This window comes from Amia ocellicauda, chromosome 5, assembly GCF_036373705.1.
Source record: "Amia ocellicauda isolate fAmiCal2 chromosome 5, fAmiCal2.hap1, whole genome shotgun sequence".
In the NCBI taxonomy this organism is placed as follows: Eukaryota; Metazoa; Chordata; class Actinopteri; order Amiiformes; family Amiidae; genus Amia; species Amia ocellicauda.
The window spans coordinates 48196938-48220867 of record NC_089854.1 but is presented as its reverse complement, the minus strand read 5'-3'; the positions used below and the strand labels follow the sequence as shown (position 1 = coordinate 48220867).

Genomic DNA, 23930 nt, shown 5'->3' with positions numbered 1-23930 from the left:
ATTAAAAAAGCCTCTCTCTAAGGGGCATTTCATACCTATGGTTTGATGCGGATTAAAGTGTCTTGTCACCTCATTGAAGCCTTACAAACTAATCATAATCACATGATTAATTGTCTGATGTTGAAATACAAGCTTAAGGTATGGTAAAGGGCATGCCTCTGTTGTAGCTGCCTGCCTGTTTCATAGTTTGAAACTCTCAGATTCTTTAGAGATCACTGACGAATCTCCTCCAAAAGGAATGTTTTCAGCCGAAATACGCAATAATCTTTCTCCCGCCTGTTCAAGAAGCATGCAAAAGAGCCTAATTCTGTGCACTTCCAATCACTAAAAGCTATCATTGATAGTTTTCCCAGTTAAAATTCTCTGAATCAATTGTGAAATGTGTCGATTATATGAGCTTTAATTTGCAGAGTTCAACTTTTCAATGATTGACATTGACATTCAGATTTTTTCAAGCAACTTCACAGTCAATACTGATCAAACACCTGACAACTTGCAATTGGAACTCATTGAACTGCTGTGCAATGCCATCAAGAGCTCCCTTTGACAGAATTGTACAAATATCTGGACAAGACTCGCTTCCTTCAACAACAACAAAAAATATTTGTGTGGCTCAAAATGTATACAGTTTGTTCCATAAATATTTGGACAGTGACACAATTGTCATAATTTTGGCTCTGTATGCCACCACATTGGATTTTAAAGGATACAAGTGTAGACTTTCATCTTAAATTTGAGGGTAGTTACATCCAAATTGCATGAACAGTGTAGGAATTACACCCATTTTTATATGTGGTCCCCCCAATTTTAGGGGCTCAAAAGTATTTGGACAAACTAACATAATCCTGAATTAAATTGTGAGTTTCAATAGTTGGTTGCAAATCCTTTGCAGTCAATGACTGCCTGAAGTCTGGAACCCATAAACATCACCAGATGCTGGGTTTCTTCCCTGGTGATGCTCTGCCAGGCCTGTACTGCAGCTGTCTTTAGTTCCTGCTTGTTCTTGAGGCATTTTGCCTTCAGTTTTGCCTTAGAAATCAAAACAAACCAGTCAGAGAGATAGCAAAAACATTAGGTGTGGCCAAATCAAGTATTTGGTATATTCTTAAAATAAGGAAAGCACTGGTGAGCTCAGGAACACCAAAACGCCTGGAAGACCATGGAAACAACTGAGCAACAGAGCCACAATGATGACAATTAATCAGCTCTGACTTTCACTTAGCTCACTTAGCTCACTTAAGTGGGATGGATGTAGCCTGAACACAGCATCCTTGGAATGTGTACTTTTATGCCACCCGGATCTCTCCACACTGCCAGTCCCACTGCACAAACAGCAGAGTTGGAGCAGAGGGGACTGATGCAGCTCTCTTTAAAAATGCAGCAGAACTCAAAGGCACCTGGGCAGAAACAGGAGGGGACTGATGTGAAACAAGCTGATCAAAACCCCTGTGGACTCAACAAAAACCCTGGCAATGCTTGGACATTTGTTTTGTTGGAATTGGTTATGACAGAGAACAGACTGGAGCCAGTGATGTTGCTACTTGCTCTTTAACCTTCAATCCACCACCCAACTCCAAACCTCCACACCTGACTGTCAGTATTGGGAAAAAGTTGGAGAGTCTTGCCTGATAATGTAGCTTTTAGAGTCACCTTTCAATTGGAAAACTAATCAGATCTGGGACAGACAGACAGCTGATGTGATGTCATATTCACATAATTATAAATTGAATTAAGAGCGGAGATCAAATGAAAACCAAAAACAAATGGGGATGTCCAAGACCAAGCTACTGCACACCTCTGGGGTCCAGCCTGGTTTCAAATCATTTTCATTTGTTTAAAAAAAAAAATCCAACTAAAATTGGGGGGACCACATATAAAAATGGGTGTAATTCCTACACTGTTCACCCAATTTGGATGTAACTACAAACCTCAAATTAAAGATAAAAGTCTACACTTAAAGCGCATTGTTTCCTTTCAAATCCATTGTGGTGGTGTACAGAGCCAAAATTATGACAATTGTGTCACTGTCCAAATATTTATGGACCTAACTGTATGTGAGCAGACGTTTTCTACAATTATTTTAAACAAGGATCTTCTGAGATCAAGTCTAACCGATACTCATCTCCGTGACATTCTGTGACTTGCAGGTACAAATCTCACACTAGAAATCAAGCAGATCTCCAAATCTTAGCCATATAGCTCACATTAAATCATTACATCCAGACACTTCATAGTGAGTAAAATGTGCAGTTTCAATAACTAAGCTTGTTAACAATATTTATGTATATTTATGAGTCAGACTATATTATACAAGGATTTATTTATTTATTTATTAATTAATGTTGGCAAGTATTGTGTGTACATTGTGTAATATACTATGTTGTGTTTATATCTGCATCCCCTCATTTATTGCCTGATCTGGTCCAAGGCAAAAAGTATAGACATCCTTGGTATATATGATCTATCCATCCATTCACACAGGCAACAAAATCAGCATCAGAACACACAGTAAAAATTGAATCCTTCCCATAAGTTCAGGGAGTGGGACAGGGCTGAATCCCATCCTTTTCAACATATACATCAACCAACTGGCCACAGAACTGTAGCAGACACCCAGGCCTTGGTTAACCCTCAAAGACACACAAATCAAGTGCTTCCTTTATGCTGAAGACCTGGCATTCCTATCAGTCACAGAATAGATGTTTCTACACCAAGGGCCACACTGACATCACAGTGTTGCAGAACAGCAGCACTGCATTCCAGCTACATTGAGCACTGGACTGAACAAAATCACACCACAAAACAAGCTGGAGTGCTACAGGACTCAATAGAGAATATGCCCTGCCGAATTGTCTGACACAGGTTAAAGACCACAAGCTGAGACAAACTTTGACCAGGTTCATACCCAACTAACACACAACGTTGTCACAACGTTGTAGCAATGTAATTTACAACATTGTGGCAACATTGTGTGTCAGATGAGTACTCAACAAGCACAGCCTAGAAACCGAGACATAGGCAGACCTGGACCCCAAGAGACAGATTTCCATGCAGGCAGTATCGCACTGGGGAGGTAGAGACAGAGGTGCACTTTGCTCTGACCTGTGCCAATAACATGCAGGCCAGAGATGCCTTCTTCCCCAGATTCTTCCCCCAGCTCAGCACAGAGGCAAGGCTCAGAGAGGTGCTGGGGGAAGACAGAGACACCGCTATGCTCTCAGCACAATACCTCATGTCTCCAGATGAGAAAAAACAAACAACAACAACAAAATGTACATTAGGCAGCCATGACGATCTCTCCAATTCCAGTCCTGCTTTCTCCTTCCACTCGACGTGCACCTGCACGCTATTGCTTCCCTGATCCCTCTAACCTCATCTCCCTGCCACTCCCCTCATCCTCCTTCCCCTCTACTCCACTCTCCGGAGGCCTGTGGAACTGCCACTCAGCTTCTGACAAGGCCGACTTCATCTTCGCTTTTGCCTCCCTCCTCTCTCTGGATTTCCTCGTTCTCACCGAGAGACATGGATCTCCCCTGAAAATTCAACCACCCCTGCTTGAGGCCCTATCCTCTCTGTTTGTCCTGTCCCACTCCCCCCGTCTTACCAGGCGGGAAGGAGGAACAGGTCTCCTGCTCTCCCCTTCTCTCCTCTTCTCTGTCCCCCCCTTTCTCTGCTCTATCACGACTAACAGCTTTGAATTCCATGTAGTGGAACTCACCTCTCCCTCTCACCTCTTCCTTCTAGTTCTCTACCATCCTCCCGGTCCACTCACCTCCTTCCTGGATGAACTCAACTTTCTTCTCTCCTCCCTCCCCTTGCTGTCCTCACCTGCCATCCTCCTGGGAGACTTCAACATCCACCTCTTCAACCCCTCCCACTATGCCAGATTTCTTCCTCTCCTTCACTCCTTCAACTTCTCTCTCTCCCCATCTCCCCCAACTCACAGAGCAGGCCACCAGCTAGACCTCATCTTCTCTAGAGGCTGCTCCCCTTCAACACTCTCCATGACACCCATGGATATCTCAGACTACCTGCTTCCACTACTCTCACTCTCTTACCTTCCATTCACTGTTTTTCCCATCTATCTGTCAACTGCGCTACCACCTCTTTGTTCTCCTCCCTTACCTCTCCTCCTTTGAATTCTCTCTGTCCTCTCATGTCCCCCGCAAACTCTACTCCACCTTCTCCTCCCTCTTCGCCCCCCCTCTTTCTCCTTCCTCTCTCACTGCAGATTTTGCCTCCTTCTTCTACTCCAAGATCACAGACATCCGCAAGCTCTTCAACAGTCCCCCCTCCTCTCCCATCACACCCAAGCCTCTAACCGACCAAGCTTCCTTTTCTTCATTCTCACCTCTCTGGGACTCTGAACTTTCCTCTCTCCTCATACGTCACAAACCTACAACATGTGCCCTGGACCCTCTCCTACTCGCCTCCTCCAAGCAACTGCTCCTGATGTCCTCCCCTTCATCTCCTCCCTCCTCAATTCCTCAGTCCTCTCTGGCCGCTTCCCCTCTACTTTTAAACAAGCTGCTATGATCCCACTCCTCAAGAAACCTACCCTTGACCCTACCTCTCCTCAGAACTACCGCCCTGTCTCCCTACTCCCCTTCCTCTCAAAGACTCTTGAGCGGGCGGTCCACCGTCAGCTCTCTGACTTTCTGTCCCAACATTCACTCCTTGACCCTCTGCAATCCGGCTTCTGCACAGCTCACTCCACTGAGACTGCTCTCCTGGCAGTCACTGACTCCCTCAGCTGTGCTCGAGCGGCCTCCCTCTCCTCAGTCCTCATCCTCCTTGATCTTTCTGCAGCATTTGACACCGTCGATCACTCCATCCTCCTCTCCTGCCTCACTGACCTTGGAATCTCTGGACCTGCTCTCACCTGGTTCTCCTCCTACCTCAATGACCAGACTTATTAAGTGACATGGCAAGGTTCCTCATCCACCCCCAACCTCTCCTCACAGGCGTACCCCAAGGCTCCGTCCTGGGCCCCCTCCTGTTCTCTCTCTACACTCCCCCTCATTGCATCCCATGGTTTCTCCTACTACATATGATGCCCAGATCTTCCTGTCTTTTCCCTCTTCTGACCCTCTCATCCCCTCTTGCATCTCTTCCTGCTTGTCTGCTATCTCCACCTGGATGCACTCGTACCACCTCAAGCTCAACCTCTCCAAATCGTATCTCCTCTTTTTTCCCCACTCTTCCTCACCTTCTGCTGATCTCTCCATCTCAATCCCCTTGGAATTCAAGACACTCTCTCCCTCTTCTCCTCTAAAAACCTAGGAGTCACCCTCAATCCTGTGCTCTCCTACACTTAGCACATCACCACTATGAAACACACCTGCATATTCTTCCTGAGCATCATACGCTGAATCCAACCCCTCCTTACCAACTACTCGACTCAGCTGCTCGTCCAGTCACTGGTCCTCTCCTGCCTGGACTACTGCAACTCCCTCCTGGACAACCTGCCTGCAACTACTACCCGCACACTCCAGCTCATCCAGAACTCTGCGGCTCGTCTGGTATTCTTTCTCCCCCGATTCGCACATGCTACTCCACTGTTCTGCTCCCTCCACTGGCTCCCGATACCAGCAGGCATTCAATTCAAGACACTGACCCTCACCTACTGCTGTCTCGACCACTCTGCACCAAGCTACCTTCAGTCCCTCGTCTCCCAATTCATTCCCTCCAGACCACTGTGGTCTTCCGGTGCCAGAAAACTAACTCTGCCTCCCCTCCACTCCCCTTCCTCCAGAGGGGCTCCTTCTCATCCCTGGCCCCTAAATGGTGGAACGACCTTGCCACCGAAGTCAAAACAGCAGAGTCCTTAACCTACTTCCTTAATCAAAACACATCTTTTCAGACAGTACTTGTAATATTAGTCCTTTACTCTCCTGTAGGATAGCACTTTATGTTTTAACATTCTTCTTGCATTACTTGTACTCATATTATTTTGTTTTTCCCTTTGCTCCCTTCCCCGTAGCCCTTGACTGGGACCTTTTATCTTGTCCGCACTTAGCTTTTACTACCCAGGATGTAAGACCTAATTTATTGTATTTACTTGTGTAATGTATTTATGCTTTGAATTGCTTTGTATTATGAAAATCTGAATTTGTAATGTTTGATGCCTTGTACTGAACTGTATTTTTGCACTTTGTACTGCACTTTTGTACGTCGCCCTGGATAAGGGTGTCTGCCAATAAATAAATAATAATAATAATAATAGTTCTGTAAATGTCTGTACATTTATACACTACCGGTCAAAAGTTTTAGAACACCTACATTTTTCCAGTTTTTATTGAAATGTATGCAGTTTAATGTCTCAATGTATTCTTACTACAATGGAAATCAAATATTGTTCGGAAAGTTCTTCCCAACACTGTTGCAGAAGTTCCCACAAATGTGTTGCACTTTTTCTGGTTGCTTTTTCTTTCACCCTTCTGTCCAGTTCATTCCCTTTTTTGTGGGCATTATCTTACTGTAGGATGAACCCAGACCTCTTCCTGTGAGAGTTTCCTCCAGTTTCCAAGTGCCTTTGGTTGTTTAGGAAACTGTACTTAAAAATTGTGCTTAAATTTAAATAAAAACTGGAAAAATGGGGGTGTTCTAAAACTTTTAACTGGTAGTGTATAAAATATCTGTATAATTGTAAGGTCTGTATATTTTATGTAACAATAATGCATATTTTATTTGTGTCTTTTTAATTTTATGTTCAATACTTTTATAAACTCATGCCAATAAATATATTTTTGAATTAGAATTTTAGAGGAGACAAATGGACAGGTATGTCAGTGTTAGATTTACCTAGAGCAGGTGAGGGGCAGTGTTACCTGGTGCAGGTTTAAAAGTGTTACCTGGGGCAGGGTGGGGTTAGCCACAGGGATTATGTGTTTCTCCCTCTCGGACAGGATGATTATGTCATCGATGGCCCACTGGTCATACCCCTCGCCTGAGTGTAGCGGCTGCCACCAGCGGAAGCGGGTGCAGGGTGTCTTCGCTTGACTGGGCAGCTCGTAATGAACAAACCTGGGTGATGTGGGGTTCACAGCATTATAACAGTGGCACTGAATACTGATTCAGCAGATGTCAAAACAACTCATAGGCAGTACTGTACTACTGTTGCAAAGCCACAGAACACAGGGGTTTCTATGTACATTGTCCTATCTCTCCATCCCTCCCCCTAACTCCTACCCCCCTATCTTCTCTACCTCTCTCCTAACCCTCCTCCTCTGCATCCCTCCCTCTCCACTTCACTCTTTCTCTTTCCCCTAATCCCCCTCTCCCTGTCTCTTCTCCTTGCTCCTCACTCCCTCTCTCACTGTGGCTAGGTGAGGTCGGTGAAATACATCACAGAATTGATCTCCCTCTCTTCCTCTGCCACCCTCCCTCTAATCTACTTGTCTCTCATCCCTAATCCTCTATACCCTTCCAACTCCCTCTCTCCCCACCAGTCTCTCACCTGGGTTTGGTGAAGTCAGTGAAGTACATCTCAGCAATGAGCCCCCAGCTGATCCCACCATCATTGCTGTACTGCAGCAGAACGCCCTCCTCTCGACTGTCAGCATGGTTACACTCTGCCCAGTCCCCGCCCACTCGTAGGTAAAACTGCACAAACTCTACCCACTCCGTGTCCAGGTCCCAGCTCACAAGCTGCCTGCGCCCAGCCTGAAAAAAACAGGAGAGGGAGAGATAGGCAGTAGCAGAGGGGGAAAAGGGAGAAGAAGAGGGGGGTGGAAAGGTAGGGCAAAAATTACACTCAGCAACAACAGACTTAGAGGTGATCTGACAGAGAAAGGGGGGAAGGGAGGTGAAAAGGAGTGTCTGTGACTCAGAGATGTTGTACAGAGCTTTGAGATGGTGTTGACATATAAAATTAGCTAAATAATACACCTACAGAAGTACAAACAGACAGATATTCTATTACTGTAATGTTACTGTTTGCCATTTAGGGCAACTTTTAGTGCTTTACTAAAACATTAAACAATTTCTTCAATTACATTTTATCACTAATAAAGTCCATTTAATATCTGAATTTGAATTAAACACACAGACACAGTAAGAGCCTTTCAGGAAGTGATGAGGACACCTTGCTGAAGTAGAGCGAGGACCCGGCAGAGACAACCCCACAGCCCTGCTCTGGAGTCACCACCTCTCCACCAATCACTTCCTGCCATGCGCTAAGAGATGCACTCTGGGACTCAAAGTCTGACATGACACTGGAGGAGAGGGGGATGGAGGGCTGGCAATCTGGTCCTGAGAAACCCTCATCACACCTGAGAGAGAGGATGTGGAGAGAGGGAGGGTGAGACAAAGAGGGAGTGAGATAAAGGGAGAGAGAGTTGGGGGTGGGGGAGGAGAGAGAGATCATTGTTATACCTGAGACAGACTGAGATTTGAAATTTGACTAAATAAATGGAGAAGAAGAAGAATAACAGGTAGCAGTAAAAGAAGCAGAAACAGAAATCTGAGGATCTTATATTTCAGTTGCAGTTATGCCACTGACCTGCAGGTGCCATGGTTGCACCAGCCATGGCCATGACACATGGCCGGACATTGCTGCCCGATGTAGATGTCGTCAAGTGCCCACTCGTCCACTAAGGCATAGTAACTTTGGATCCAACGGAACCGGGTTGCACTAGACCTGAGAGGGTGGTAGAAATATCAATTAATATAGAAATCTTCTCAAAGTATTTGTAAATGTCCTTGAGTTTTATAACTCATATTTATTTTGTGATACTGGTTTTACACAATGTACATTGTTCCCACTACTAGAGTGGGTTTACCAATAAAATTGCAAAACTTTTCCATTTTCTTACTTCTTACCAAATTTCCATTACTATATATGTGCAATTAAATGAGTCACAACCACTATAATGTAAACTTCAGATGTTTGTGGGCTAGGTGGAATAGTGTGCACTACAACTTGAAAAATTAAAAATATATCTGATCAATAGTAAAATCAATCATGAACACACTCAAAACAATTACAGTTCTTTAAAAATGATGTTTGATTTGATTACAAAGGCGATTGTCGGCATTAAATATTTTCAATATATCATAATGCAGATACTGCTGGTCCGGCAGTTAAAGAAGAAAGTATTTATAACATATTAAACTTGATGAGTTTACAGCTGAAACTAAACATTCACATACACAGAGATATTTACATTTGAATTGCATAAGCGCCTCAAAATGCGACTATAGTGCTAGTGTTGTTGAAGACAAGATTTATTTTCAACAAGTGAAGCGCATCTGGCAATGTACGAGAGATGTACAAAGTAGTCCCCTTAATATTAGCAAAGGAAGTTGATCCCCATGGACTATATTAATATATCTGTTTACAGGAACCATCTATCGGTCAGAACCAATCTTCCAACCCTTTGGAGTTTATACCTTATATAGCCTAAAAATAAACTGTATAATCCCTGATCGGCTGGGAGACTTGTTTTAACAGGGAGATGGGCCCAGTCCTAAACAGGACATAAAGCACATGCATACAAAAATATACACAAGCATGCACACACAAACCAAAAATGCACGTATCTATGTTTCAGCACACACATTACAAATTATTATTAAAGGTAAATATTCATTATTTTTAAAACACTAAGTATTTTATTATTATTATTATTATTATTATTATTATTATTATTATTATTATTATTATTATTATTTTCAAATCCAAGAAAGACGCTTTCTTATTTTTTCACACGGTATGCAGTGAAGTGCATTTGTTCAGTACAAATAATAATAATAAAAAAATTGAATGAGCACTGGTACGCTAGTATATTCGGTATTTAATTCAACAATGCCTTTTATCACTGTGCTACTCTACCATGGAAAAGATCCTACAGGGCTGAAGCATGTTTTATCGTAAACCAACTGCAAATGCATTTCCTCTATGATTAGACAAGAGATCCCCCGACTTCATTAACAAAATCTCTTCTTCCTGCACCCCTCCTCTTCTGTTGATTCAGTGGAGTTTTCCCAAAACATTGACATTTATTTTTATTTTTATTTTGAAATAAATATATTAACCGTAATATATAGTTCTGTAATTGGATAGTTTTTTTTGGGGGGGAAATGGGATCCCTGTAATTTTTCTCGGGAAAGGGACATATTGCTTTCTACAGCGCGCCAAATTAGAAGTGAAGCGACGTGGCACGCTAGTGTGTCACTTAAGCTTGTACACAGAAGCAGAAAAAACATTTGTGGGCACATCCGGCTGTTTTAGGGTTAATTTAGATTTTAAAATGTACATGAATGATAAGCTTACACACAAAATTAATACGATCATGATCATTTCAGGTCAATTTAAAATTTCCATTACTTTTCCAAATCTGTATGGATGATATTTGTTGATATTTCAAAACATTTCCAGGCCTGGAAAATTAAATTTCAAATTCATGGCTACCGTGAATGTAAATAGTTTGTGAAAACTGGAGTAAACATATGTCTCTAGCTAGCAAAGTTATTATTGACTTTTATTAAAAATTTTAGAGAGAGAAAAAGACAGTCCAGTCCAGTACAGCAGTGTGTATTACAGGTCTCTCTGAATCACCAGAACCTTAAGAATTGGGGAGTATTTTTACACTGGGCTAATGGATATGATAATGAGCTGAATTATGCAGCTCAGAGCTTAGAGCTCAAGGGGAATGAAAAATGAAGCCCTCCAGGTTCACAGTTGCCCCACTGCCTGCAAATAATTGCTGGTGGCGTGTCAGGGAAAGTTTGATGGATGAAGGGAAAGGGGATGGACGAAAGGAGGATGGGGGATCCTAAGTGGGGGTTGGGGAGGCCAGGAATACTTTCACGCTTCAGTGACCCACAGCAATATTTCACCCTGACCTTTCACCTGTGTCAGTTGGCAAGCATTCACTGAGGGGCCAAGGGCTTTAATCTCCATTTTAACTCCCCTGACCCCTCACCTTTTGACTCCTCCCCCCTTTCAATACTGTGGAAATGGGTTTAGGATGCTTTCATTTACTGGAGAGGAAGGGTGGTGGGTGGAGGTGGAATGGAGGAGAGGACTTGAAAATTACAGATTATGGGGAGAGTGTGTATCTGTGTGTCGGTTTGAGTGTATCAGTGTGAAAATGTCTCAGTGTCTGTGTATCAGTTTGTGTGTGAGTATCTCAGTGTGTTACCCACCAGGTCTTGTGTGGCAGAGGCAGGGTGACTCTGCGCCAGCGTGTAAACTCTGAGGGGTGGTAAATGCTGGGTGCCATGAGCTCTGGGCAACTGGGCATCCCAGGCAGACAGGCCTGCAAAAGAAATGACAGGTCTTCAACAGCTCACCTCAGTACAGAGCAGCAAAATTCAGAAGGACAGAAGATAGCACAGGAAATCATAGTATAAGACAGCACTGAACAGCACAGCACAGCGCAATACAGTATAGAACAACACTGCATTGTTGGGGGAATGGGGGAAGTCACTACACATTTCAACTAGTCAGCAGGGCAGAACAGCAATAGTGCAGTTTACAGTGTCTTCAGCAGGGCAGCGCTTTCTCTCACCTCCTGTACCAGGTGCCAGGTGAGTCCATGGTTGGTGGAGAACTCCAGGCTGACCTGGGTGTCGACGTGGGGTGAGGGGGCACGGCCGCAACCCAGAACCAGGGTAACCTGTAGCATGTAGGATGCCCCAATCTGCATGGACTGAGTCTCCACGTAGCGGATACTGGAGCCAGGACTGGGCTCCCCTGTGAAACTGAGAGAGAGGCAGAGAGGGGAGAGGAGGAGGGGTGAGTAAAGAGTTACAGAGAGGGGAGGGTGAAGAAATAAACCCAGCATGTCTCTGCATTGGTTGGAAAGTGCACCAGTTAGTGTTAATGCATCAGCTAGTTTGTTGGATTTTAGGTCGGTCAGTACTGACTGACTATAACTGTAGGGCTGGAGTTGCCCAAGGTAGAAGCCCAATCTTAGAGTGTGCTGAACAGTTTGTTTGTCATTGCATCAGTCAGTGTGTTGGTGCTTCATTCACTGTGACAATGTGTCGATCGGTCAGTACCTGAGTGTCCAGTCATGCTGGCAGTAGGGCTGCACATGGCCCAGATAGAAGCCCAGGCTTTGTGTGACATCCAGTACATTGCTGAAGTCTAGGCTGATGCTGTTGAAGAGCACTGACGTCATGGTAATCTCATCCAGAGCCCACACATCACGCCCACGGCCAGAGTGGTATGGCTGCCACCAGCGGAACTGCACCCCGAATCGCCGGGCACCCTGTGGAAGCTCCACTGACACAATCCTGATACACAGAGAGGGATACATGAGGGGATGGGGGAGGGCAGGTGTAGGGAGATGTTGCGAAGAGAAGGGGGAGGGGAAAGAACACGGATTGGTAGCAGAGAGGGATAAGGGAAGATGGAAAAAAGAGGGAAGAAGAGGGACACAGGGAGGAGAGGGAAGAGGGAGAGAAGATGGGGACAGTGGAGTTGGGGGTGTAGAGATGGAGTAAGGGGTGTTGGGGAGGAATGGAATGGAGAATAGGGAAAAGAAAGTTTGAGAAACAGAAACCGATAATTAATATGGTAAAACTGATTGTGTACATTACTCTGACTTACTGTTACAGCTGCAGCAATCTCAATGTGAAGTCAGTGTTTGGTTTTGTGCATATGTTATTGAATTTGTCAATGTGTATGTGAGTTTGTGTGTCTGGGTGTATATATATATATGTGTGTGTGTGAGCGCTATTGTGTTTTCATTGTGTGCCAGTATGTACGAGTGTGTGTGTGTGTGTGTGTGTGTGTGTGTGTGTGTGTGTACATCTGTGTCTTGGTATGAAAGAGAGTGTGTGTGTCCATATATGTCTGGGACTGAGAACATTTTTGTGTCTGTGTGGCTGTGGCTCAGTGCCAGTTCTCAGTACCCACACATCAGTCAGGACAGCTGGTATTAATCACAGCCAGACAGTGTGCTGAGCCATTATTGGGGCAGGTCTGAACCACAGAGCGGCAGACTGCTCTACAATAACACCATCCCCACCACCACAATACAGCACAGCACAGAAAGCAACCCCTCCATCAGTCCCCCGGCACTGTGGTTCAGGGCTGTTTGTCTTCATTAGACAACAAGATGGCAGCAGCTGAGTAAATGAATCCCAGCAGATTACAGCTCCATCATTGAGGAAAAACTAGTGAAGAGCACCCCGAGTACAGCCAAGAGACATTGCTTGCCAACACAGCACAGCTTTCACACTGAGATACATACTCACATATTGAGACACAACTTCACCCCCTGGGCCACAAGCTCACACACTGAGCCACATACCCATACACTCACTTGTACTTAAATCAACACCCTCAGTCACACATCAAACCACTCTCCATCACACTGAACCACACACTCACATTTTCATTCACACACACCACTCACAGTAACACACATTCATTCTCACACACACACACAACAACCGTCTCTCCCCAATCTAAACTTTAAAAGAACAATTACTTTTTAGTAAAGAGTAATTTAATTCTGTCAGGAACTTCTATAATTTAAATAAATTAGACATGTTTTCTTTTTTATGTACTATTTTTTAATTCTCATGTGTGAGTAATTAATGAGGTATTAAAAATGGGTTTAGTGAGCAAATTATGGTTACATTTTGGTCTGGGATAGGGTTAGGGTTAAGAGTTCCCAAGTAAACCTAGACTTTCATTAAGGTTAAGGTTGAGTTTACTCAGCTATGTGTACATTTCTATGGGCCTAGCTTCAAATCTTGGTGTTGGTTCTTGGGGCGTATGTTGGCATACAATGTGGTGCATATAGGACCAAAGTGGGGGCATATATTTGGGTGTATATTGGGGTACAGAGTGATGTATATAATAGTAACATCAAGCTGTGTATAGCATTCAATATAGGGGTACAACAGGCTTACCTGGGCTCGTGGAAGCCCTGATATGGGTAGTGCTGCAGCAGGGTCCAGGTGATGCCATTATCGGAGGAGTAGTGCAGCAGGACACCCTCACCTGGCTGGTCAGGGGCACTACAGGAGCTCAGAGTACTGCGACTGCCCAGCCGGAGAGTGAACTGCAGGTACCTGAAAGAGAGAGACAGAGAATAAGATGGGAGAAGATAAGAGAGTGCAAAAGATGGAGGGAGATGAAAGGGAAAAATTAGAGAGAGCAAGGGAGAGGGAGAGAAAGAGAGGACACATTTCACACATTGACAGACTAATTAAGTTACACACTAACACTCTAATACAGATTACACTATTAGACACTGACACTCTGGAACTAACCCACTAATAAAGTTACACTGACACACTGACACACAGGAAATGGAATTGGAGAGGGAGCTCTGTCTCTTTACAACACGAAAGTCTATCTCCATCCTTCCAGCCACCGCCGAAACTGCAATAAAATAAAAAATCTTATTCTTCACCTTTTCTTAATCATAATTTGAGTTCTGTATCCTCAGCAGGTGTTCATTCAATCAAGCAGTGAAAAAAATTAAAAACCTGCGTCAGAGTTCACACAAGCCCGAGGAATGATTGCGTTCATCAATCTACCACAGACACGTTTTGCTCTCTTGCTCCCTCACTCTCTCTCTCTCTCCTCATCCCTTCATCACTCCTCATCAAAAAAAACATCCTGTAGCCCTCATCCATCTCCTCCTCAGAGGACAGCAAGATCCCCCCCCCAAAAAAAAAAAACAGCAGATATGCAGATTGGAGAGGGGTAGAGGAATGGAGGAGAGGAGCTCCTGGAGAGAACTGCTTGAATTAAAGACCAAAAGCATCCATCAAAGAGCTTAGACTCACAGGACACTGACTGAGACATAGCACTAATACACACAGCACAGTGACATACAGAGCACAGCAAGTGATTTGTTTATTTCTTTCAGCCTTTGAAGCTCACTGAGAGATGAATACCCAGCAGAGAGATGTCCAAGTGTACAGATATGTGAAGTCTATAGCTTTGTGTGGTATGTATACCTGGCTGGGACTATAAATGTACAGGTGATGGTTGTGTGTTTTACCTAGCTGTGAGTACAATGTGTGTGCATGGTCATGATCTGTACAAAGGTACACAGTGTACACCTGGCTTAAAAGTACACATTTACAGGTGTTAATGCCATGTATCATACCTGGCTTGGAGTACAGGTGTACAGACATATGTGAGTGTGGTGCGGGTACCTGGTCTGCAGTCCCTACAGGTGTGCCAGTGTGGGTATAGGGGGCATGTCTGTTACCTGGCCTGTGAGCTGTCGAGGGGTGCGGTCACCAAGTGTCTCCGGCTGTCGCGGTTGAAGACAAGTGCCTTGCCGCTGGCCAATACCCCGCAGCCAAAGCTGACCTCTGCGCCCCGCAGGGACTGGAAGCTGTGGTAGGAGGAAAGGCGGGGGCTGGAGAACCCCTCTGACAAAAATGCCGGGAATGTCTGGGATGACAGCTCACATGCTGGCCCAGAGAAACCAGGGTCACATCTGGGAGAGAGAGGGAGAGAGGGAGGGGGAAGAGATGAGAGTGGAGAAGAAGATGTGGGAGTTATGGAATGCAGAGTCAAAGATAGTGGGAGGGAGTAGAAGGAGGGGAGAGGATGAGGAGGGAAAGAGTGGGAGAGGGGGGAAGAGGAAGGTGGTGGTGGAATAGAGAGTTGCACAAGGAGTGATGGAGGGGAAAAGAGAGGGAAAGGTGGGGGAAAGGGGAACAGGAGGGGAAGAGTGGGAAAGATAGAGAGAGGGGAGGGATGTATAAGTAGGATAAAGAGAAGACAGGGGGAGGGGGAAGGAAGAAGAGAAGGATGTCACTGATGAATGATGAGTTAACTGATCACTTTTTCAATTTAATTGATTAAATTTAATGACTACTGATTGATACATTGATTGATTAATTGCCAAATTGCTGAACATACTTGCAGCCGCTGCGGGTGCACTGTCCTCTCCCAGAGCAGAATCGCAGACAGGATGGACCGATGTACACTGTGAGACAGATGGACAAACAGAGTCAGAGAAAGGTAGGGTGGTCATGGATGGACAAAATGACAAGCAAGACTCCAGTGGCCGTCTCCCCCAACCCCTTAATTGCAATACCCAGTAACCCACAAATACAAACCACAACCCCCTCCAGTACCCTCATCCTATACATCAAACATTTCTGCCTAGCCTTCCAGTAACCCCTCCCCTTTCCACCTCCCATCATGTATAGGGCGTCTTCCTCTTCCCCTAATCCTACTCCCCACCGTTGTCAATTGCCCACATGTTCCCAGTGCCTGGCCCGGTCTGTCTCCAGCGGAAACGCGTGCTCTCTGTCAGTGCGGAGTTGGGCAGCGGGATTGCAATCCTGCTCCACCTGCAGGGGGTGATGCACATACAAAACACTGAGAACACACACTCACACATACACACATGAACTCACATTGATAGACTGCACACATGCACACCCTGTGACTATCTCCCTACTGTCTCTAAAAAATATTTCTCTCTTCACTCTACATCCCACTGCTCCTCCCTTCTGCTCCATCTCCCTGCCCCCTCCTTTTTCCCATCTCTCCATACCCGCTGTAGTTGTCAGAGGAGTACACGGTGCTGTGGGGCAGGTGAGGGCCAGTGCACAGCTCCGGGAGACACTCTGTGTGCAGAAGGGACCAGGAGCGTCCATGGTTGGTGGAGAACTCCAGATTAACACTAAGAGAAAGAAAGAAGGGGTGGGGGAACAGAGAGATAGAGGAAGGTAGAGGAAGAAATGGGAACAGAGGGAGATGGAAAAAGAGAGGGATAGAGAAGGAGAGAGTGGAACGGAACAAAGAAGAGGGAGTGACAGAGACAGAGAGGAAGGGAGCATTAATCAGCAATGTAGTTACATTGTAGTCTGCTCCCCACATGTTACGTGGATTGTCTTAGAGAAAGGCCTTGTGGTTACCTGTTAGCGGGCTGGAAGGAGCCACAACCCAGGTTGATGGAGAACTGTACCACATGTGTCTGTGCACTGGGCAGGACCGGCAGCAGCTGCAGGAAGTCCAGAGCCCAGACGTGACGCCCTGGGCCACCATGAGAGCGCTGTTCAATACAGAACTGGGAGGCCGGCGTCTGCAGCTCTGGGGGAACAGCCACTGACACCACTGAGGGGCTCTGGCAAGGATAGGAGAAAGAAATGATAATTGTAAATTTGATTTATATACTGTAAAAAGGGATTGAGTGTGCATAGAAAAGAAAATATTTTCTACCTTATTGTATGCATTGTAATGTAATGTTCAATGTTGTGTCTAGGGTCCAGTTCATTGCAAAACTGTGTTCACTACAGCATTAAGGTGCAGTGCAATGGTCAGTACCCTGTAGGAGGAGTATGGCAGTGTGCAGTGTAGTGTTCTGTACGGCACAGTGTTCAGTATCACATAGGAGGTGTAGGGCAGTGTGCAGTTTTCTGTGCAGCACAGTGCTCAGTACCCTATAGGAGGAGTAGGGCAGTGTGTCCAGCAGCAGGTGCTCTCTCCGCCCCTCAGCCCGGCCATACAGGATGACATCATTCTCGTGGGACTCGCCAGGGTCACACAGCCCCCCACCTGCCAATCAGCACAGGGCACATAGACCATTACACATTGCCCAGCACAGCCCTGTCACAGAAATCACACCGAAGACACACACTGGGAGATAAAGATATAGACACCATGGAGAGCTTACACTGTCACACTGAGACACAGATAATTATGCACACACACACACACAGTGAAGGACACACAGAGACTGGCAGGCTGACCCATGGTACTGTGGATGTGAAAGGGACAGACATAGGAAAAACAGAGACACAGAGAAAGACCAAGAATTATGGATACACAGAGAAATAGAAATGGATACAGTGACAGACTCATAAGAATCATAGAGACACAATTAGACACAAAACCACTGTCTGCCTTATAGACACAGAGACACATAAACAAAGACTTAGACAGACATAGAAACATAGGGAATAAGACATGGAAAGATGTAGAGACACTGATACACTGTCAGGTGCCTTCACATAGACACACAGAGAAAGTGAGACACAGAAACAAGTACACAGAGATAGAAAGACAGACAGCCATACCCATGGTGTAGACAAAACGTAGGTTGCCATAACTGGTGGTGTCCAAGTAAGGGGTGCACATCTTCCTCTCCCCATCCCGCTGAAACACCAGAGCTGAGCCTGACTCCACATCCCCACACTGTGTCCCAAACACTGCACCCTGGATATCCCAGCTGCAGAGAGAGAAAGAGAGAGAGAGAGAGAGAGAGAGAGAGAGAGAGAGAGAGAGAGAGAGAGAGAGGGGAAGAGAAAAAGGGAGGGAGAGGGAAAGAGGAGGAGAAAGAAAGGGATGGCATGAGCATGGAAGAGAGATGGGAAGAGAGAGAGACAGAAAAATACATACAGTAGGATTAATCTCACAGTGTCTCAAACACCACCATTTTATCCCAACAACAGGAGAGAGAGATGGAGAGAAAGACATACACACACACACACACACACAGACATATACTCACACAGCACATATAATCACCTAGAAACAACACACTGCCTCAACCACACAGCCCTCCTGGATAACCACAACACTTAGCAGGGGTAAACAATGCTTGATCCTGGTTACAAGCTGATGGTTTCAGTAAACTCCCCACTGCATTGCTTTGCTTTGTGCAAAGCTGTATACTTAAGCACCACGGAGAGCTCCACAGGTGGCCAAGATAAAGATTTAAGGTGTTCCCTTGTTAACACAGTGACAGAACTGACGGGATGCAACTCACAGACCCAGGCTGCATAATGAAGGCCTCTCTCATTACTGCAGCCCTGGTGAGAGCGGGAACAGCTGCCATGGTCTCCACTTCTCACACAGCAGCGCAGCATGTCTCCCATCAGCTCAACTTCTAACAGGCAGCATCTCAATGGAACTGCGACAGCATCCTTCACACACCCACTCACACACACGCAGCATTATCACTGCTCTGCTCTCCGGCTGTGCCTCTGATTGCCCCCTTACCATTCAAGCACTACTCTGACACAGCGGCAAAGAGTCTGCTCTGTGCTGGCTCCCTCATTAACTAGCAGGAGCGGCTTTTTGGTTCTTGAAAAGCTAATGTTGAGTACCCTGACACTGAGCTGCACTGTTCTGTACTGTACTGCCACAGACAGCTGCCTAAGCCTACTCCAGCTGCTGTATCAGGAAGTATGAGCAAGGGTGGGCTTGCGGTGGGTAAATAAACAGGGTTCACAAACATGCTTTGAACAGCATTTACTATTAGACATAGCAAGAAAATTCTACTGCACGATTTGCTGGACATCATGATGGTATTCATGTATATGACTAACTAACACCTATGGCATGTCAAGTAGTGTGGTGTAATGCAGTGTAGTACATTGTGAATTGGAAGATAATTTGACATCACTTGATTGGAACTTTGAGACTCTGGAAGCTCAGAGGTGTATCTGTGGTGGGGTGCGAACATGAGTCTGACTGCACGAACGCGCACACTATTTGAAACACCAGCACCACGCAGAGCTGAAGACATCAAGCTGCACTGGCAATGCAGAACAACACACGTGGCAGGCCGCTCCTTGAATGGTGTATTCTGAAACACATCCTCCCTGGCACATCTCCGGACTCACCTGGATTATTTCTTATTTCTTTGGGAACCTGCGAGTCTGCTACCCACACAAGAAATACACCTTGTGGAGTGGTTGTATGACAGGCTTCCTTAAACTATGCACTAGAGGGAAACAGCATTGGCACACAAAGATGGATCTGTACAGAGCTGACGAAACACAGAGACACTCTCGGTGACAGACATTTCCCAGTCCATTAAGAGTATGCCTGTGTTTTACTTATTTTGTATTGAAGAGGTGAATGACACTAATAAGCCAAATACAAAATAAAAAAAAGTGTTTCAAGTCAAGAACACTACCTAAAGGGGGATGGGACATTGCACATTATTATTATTATTATTATTATTATTATTATTAATTTCTTAGCAGACGCCATTATCCAGGGTGACTTATAAAACTCATTCATGCTTTTTCTAACAAAGCTGCCTATAGATTGCTGTGCACTGTCAGTTATCCGGGCATCCGGACTCTTTTTGCCATTAAAAAAATTGATACAAAGCAGTGAATTCCTAGTGCAGCAAGTAACCTAGTTGTGCAAACACCTCCCGTGAACCACACTTTACATTCTGGTGAGGTGTTGGTGTGCCACAGGCCATCCTAATGCAGTACGCCAGAGAGCTTGGCCAACAGTGCAGTCTCTGCTATTTTTATAATTATATCACTAATGCTGTTTATATATATATTCCATATATACACCGATCAGCCATAACATTATGACCACTGACAGGTGAAGTGAATAACACTGATAATCTCGTTATCATGGCACCTGTCAGTGGGTGGGATATTTTAGGCAGCAAGTGAACATTTTGTCCTCAAAGTTGATGTGTTAGATGCAGGAAAAACGGGCAAGCGTACAGATCTGAGTGACTTTGACAAGTGCCAAATTATGATGGCTAGACGACTGGGTCAGAGCATCTCCAAAACTGCAGCTCCTGTGGGGTGTTCCCGGTCTGCAGTGGTCAGTACCTATCAAAAGTGGTTCAAGGAAGGAAAAGCGGTGAACCGGCGACAGGGTCATGGGCGGCCAAGGCTCATTGATGGACGTGGGGAGCGAAGGCTGGCCAGTGTGGTCCGATCCAACAGACGAGCTACTGTAACTCAAACTGCTGAAAAAGTTAATGCTGGTTCTGATAGAAAAATGTCAGAACACACAGTGCATTGCAGTTTGTTGCGTATGGGGCTGTGTAGCCAAAGACCAGTCAGGGTGCCCATGCTGACCCCTGTCCACTGCCAAAAGCGCCTACAATGGGCACGTGAGCATCAGAACTAGACCACGGAGCAATGGAAGAAGGTGGCCTGGTCTGATGAATCACAAGTTTAAGGTGTTGACTTGGCCTCCAAATTCCCCAGATTTCAATCCAATCGAGCATCTGTGGGATGTGCTGGACAAACAAGTCCGGTCCATGGTGGCCCCACCTCGCAACTTACAGGACTGAAAGGATCTGCTGCTAACGTCTTGGTGCCAGATACCACAGCACACCTTCAGAGGTCTAGTGGAGTCCATGCCACGACGGGTCAGGGCTGTTTTGGCGGCAAAAGGGGGACCTACACAATATTATGCAGGTAGTCATAATGTTATGGCTGATCGGTGTATATAACTATTAATTTATTATATCTCTTCTATAGCGTGCCTCCTTCACTGCCTTGATGGAGCATACAAGCTCTCTGTCTTCCTCCTTCCTTCCTTCATGTGCGTGGAGAACACGCTCCCACTGACGGATGGACATTGCATTGTAGGTGGCCTGTCTAGGACCCGACCATGCATGACAAACACTGGTTAACCATGATGTTTGTGCCATTAGCATGTGCTTCAGTATCTGCTTGGTCTTCGGTTTATTTCAATGCACTTAAGGCTCTCCTTAAGCCCTTCATCACTTAAAGGGGAAATCCATATTTTCCATACGGTAAAAAAAAAAAATGTAACAGTGCAAACCAATAGTTCTTTTGGAAATAGGGTGATGGGGCCATCGAATGTGCATAAAATTTTATATTTCTATGATCTGAGTTATTTCTGATTTCCCCCCTTGACTTCCAGAAAAGCAGCTCCAGAGTTAGCACCCAAGTTAGAGTTAGACTGTGACATCATGGAATATTTTTCAGTCTCTGATTTCTGGCACATAGAATGAGCTGGACATGAATACTTAATCCACAGAATATGTTTCTATTTATAGAATAACCTAAAAGAAGGGGTGGAGTTCCCCTTTAATTCTCAGCCAACCCTCTCTGTATAGCTGCTCTGATGGGATTGTGTGCATGAGCAGACATGTCTTTTCTTTGTCTGGCTCGAGATCTCTGCCCAGCCGCAGACATCGGCATCAGAACCCGTACTGCACTGAGTGGTCAACTGACCTCCGTTCCCAGCCTGGGTGGACCAGATGCTGCAACTGTTGCAATCACAGTTTTCAGATCCACCCGTGCTGTCCTTGTTTGCAAAAACATACCTTGTCTCACCTTGCTTATTTTTGTGGAATTTTTCTTTTGGGTGAACGTGTACTTTATAACATGTTCACTGTGCATACATAGATAGTCACTATTTTTTGTACATAGACCTGAACTGGGACACCATAAATATATACATCTTCTTTTATCATACTGGTGGACTCAGGACTCACCTGGATTATTTCCTATTTCTATGAATAACTGTCAGTCTACTACCCACTAAATAAATATAAGTTGTGTGACAGGCTTCCTTAAGCTTTGATGAGTGCCTTCTTCACAACAGCTTGGGTATTCCATCACCTTTTGGGATGTATTCTCAACTTGAAAGATAAACCATCTGAAAAAGAGAACACTACCCAAAGGCTGCAAGTTTCTGCATGCACCTGTTGGCTCCGGCAAAAAGAAGAAGGATGTCTGTGCACTGTATGAGTTGGGGGATATGGGGGGTCTGATTGAGTGACAGCACACAGTGAACTATAGGCAGTTTTGTTGGCAAAATTGTTCATGAGTTTCCCATGGTAATATTCAATGTCCCATCCCCCCTTGGGTAGTGTCCTCTTTTTCAGATACAGTCTATAATGGATATTTAGGAGTTCCAGAAGAGTTTTTCTCCTGCTAGGGCTTGTGACATTATGCATTTGTTTGTCCGTTTATAGGAGAGGGACGTATTATTATCATGTCTGGCAATGCTTTTTAACAGTGCACAGTCAGAGCAGTGTGACTAACAAGCATAATTCTACAAAAAAGGAAAAGTCCAGCATTTGCATTGTCCCTCACTGGTGCACACAGTGCCCTGCCGTGCAGTGCTTCATTGATTCAGACAGAGGGAGTCTGTGCTGAGCAGCCTTTCAGCACCACAGACAGCAGCCCACATTGTCCAGCCCCATAATGCAGGACTCCCCCCAGAGAAGAACACAGTGTAGGGCAATGAAAGAAAAGGAAACATTCACACACACTTACAAACATACATAGAGACACACTGGCATGCACAGACCCACTCATTTTTAGGTCCAGGCTTAATATGGTTAATAGCTATTAATAATAAGTTAGGTGCTCTTATGCAATTCATCATTATTATGCTATTTGTTTATTTAAACACACAATAATTAATTGCACTTGTTAAATATATCATCAATAGATGAAAAATAAACTTGTTCTAATAAATGCAACAAATTAATAAATCAATTAATGTTTAGAACAAATTATCAAGACAATAAGACTACAAATGAAAGAATTAAAATTTTTGAGATTCATCACTGTGACATTAGTGCAACTTAACTGTGACCTCGCTATGACCTCACTATAAAGTTGCCATCACCCACCCCATTGGTAGGCTCTCAAACTCCTCCCCCCAGTAGATGCGTCCTTCTTGACGATGCAAGTTGATGTCACGTGTCGAGGCAAAGCTCATCCCAGCCCCCTCAGTGCCATGGAAATAAAACGTGTTCCCCTCTGACTGACATGCATGCTTGGAGAGGTGAAAGAGAGGAAGAAGTGAAAAGAGAGAGAGTGAGAGAGAGAGAGGGACACAAAGAGGGGGGTGAGAGGAGGAATTGGAAACAGAAAGAGAGAGAGAGGTGTGAGAATGGGAAAAGAAAAAGAGGAAGATGGTTAGAGAGGGGAGATAAATTAATTGAATTGGGTTTTATATATATGGTTGAAAATCACTTTTTTTTCTGTTTCTATTCTTCTACTTTGAATTTTCATTGTGTCCCTGATCTTAAATCAGTGGTTCAGTTTTATAAAATGTTTTTACAAGAACCTGTTGTTTATGAAGTCAATCATTCCACTGTGCAGTCCAAGTGTTACATGGACCATGTCTACAGGTCAGGAGTGCTCTATTCCTAGCAGTTTCACCCTCAGAAGCCTTCCAGTACCAGAGTTACCCCCATCCAATTAATAACCCTTTTCCATCCACTTAA

General features: G+C 44.9%; 1 protein-coding gene across 1 annotated transcript in view; it reads right to left on the bottom strand.

Moving 5' to 3' along the window:
* reln (reelin) overlaps positions 1-23930 on the bottom strand; it is a 172695-nt gene that overhangs the window by 49453 nt on the left and 99312 nt on the right. The window contains exons 11-26 of the mRNA XM_066705548.1: positions 23331-23476; positions 18022-18173; positions 17385-17500; positions 16861-17069; positions 16497-16625; positions 16181-16290; positions 15854-15920; positions 15192-15425; positions 13876-14037; positions 12010-12246; positions 11517-11709; positions 11152-11264; positions 8504-8641; positions 8087-8273; positions 7460-7665; positions 6855-7026 (exon numbers count right to left, since the gene is read on the bottom strand). Of these exons, the coding sequence (XP_066561645.1) occupies positions 6855-7026; positions 7460-7665; positions 8087-8273; positions 8504-8641; positions 11152-11264; positions 11517-11709; positions 12010-12246; positions 13876-14037; positions 15192-15425; positions 15854-15920; positions 16181-16290; positions 16497-16625; positions 16861-17069; positions 17385-17500; positions 18022-18173; positions 23331-23476 (2571 nt within the window). The remainder of the gene's footprint in view (positions 1-6854; positions 7027-7459; positions 7666-8086; positions 8274-8503; positions 8642-11151; positions 11265-11516; positions 11710-12009; positions 12247-13875; positions 14038-15191; positions 15426-15853; positions 15921-16180; positions 16291-16496; positions 16626-16860; positions 17070-17384; positions 17501-18021; positions 18174-23330; positions 23477-23930) is intronic.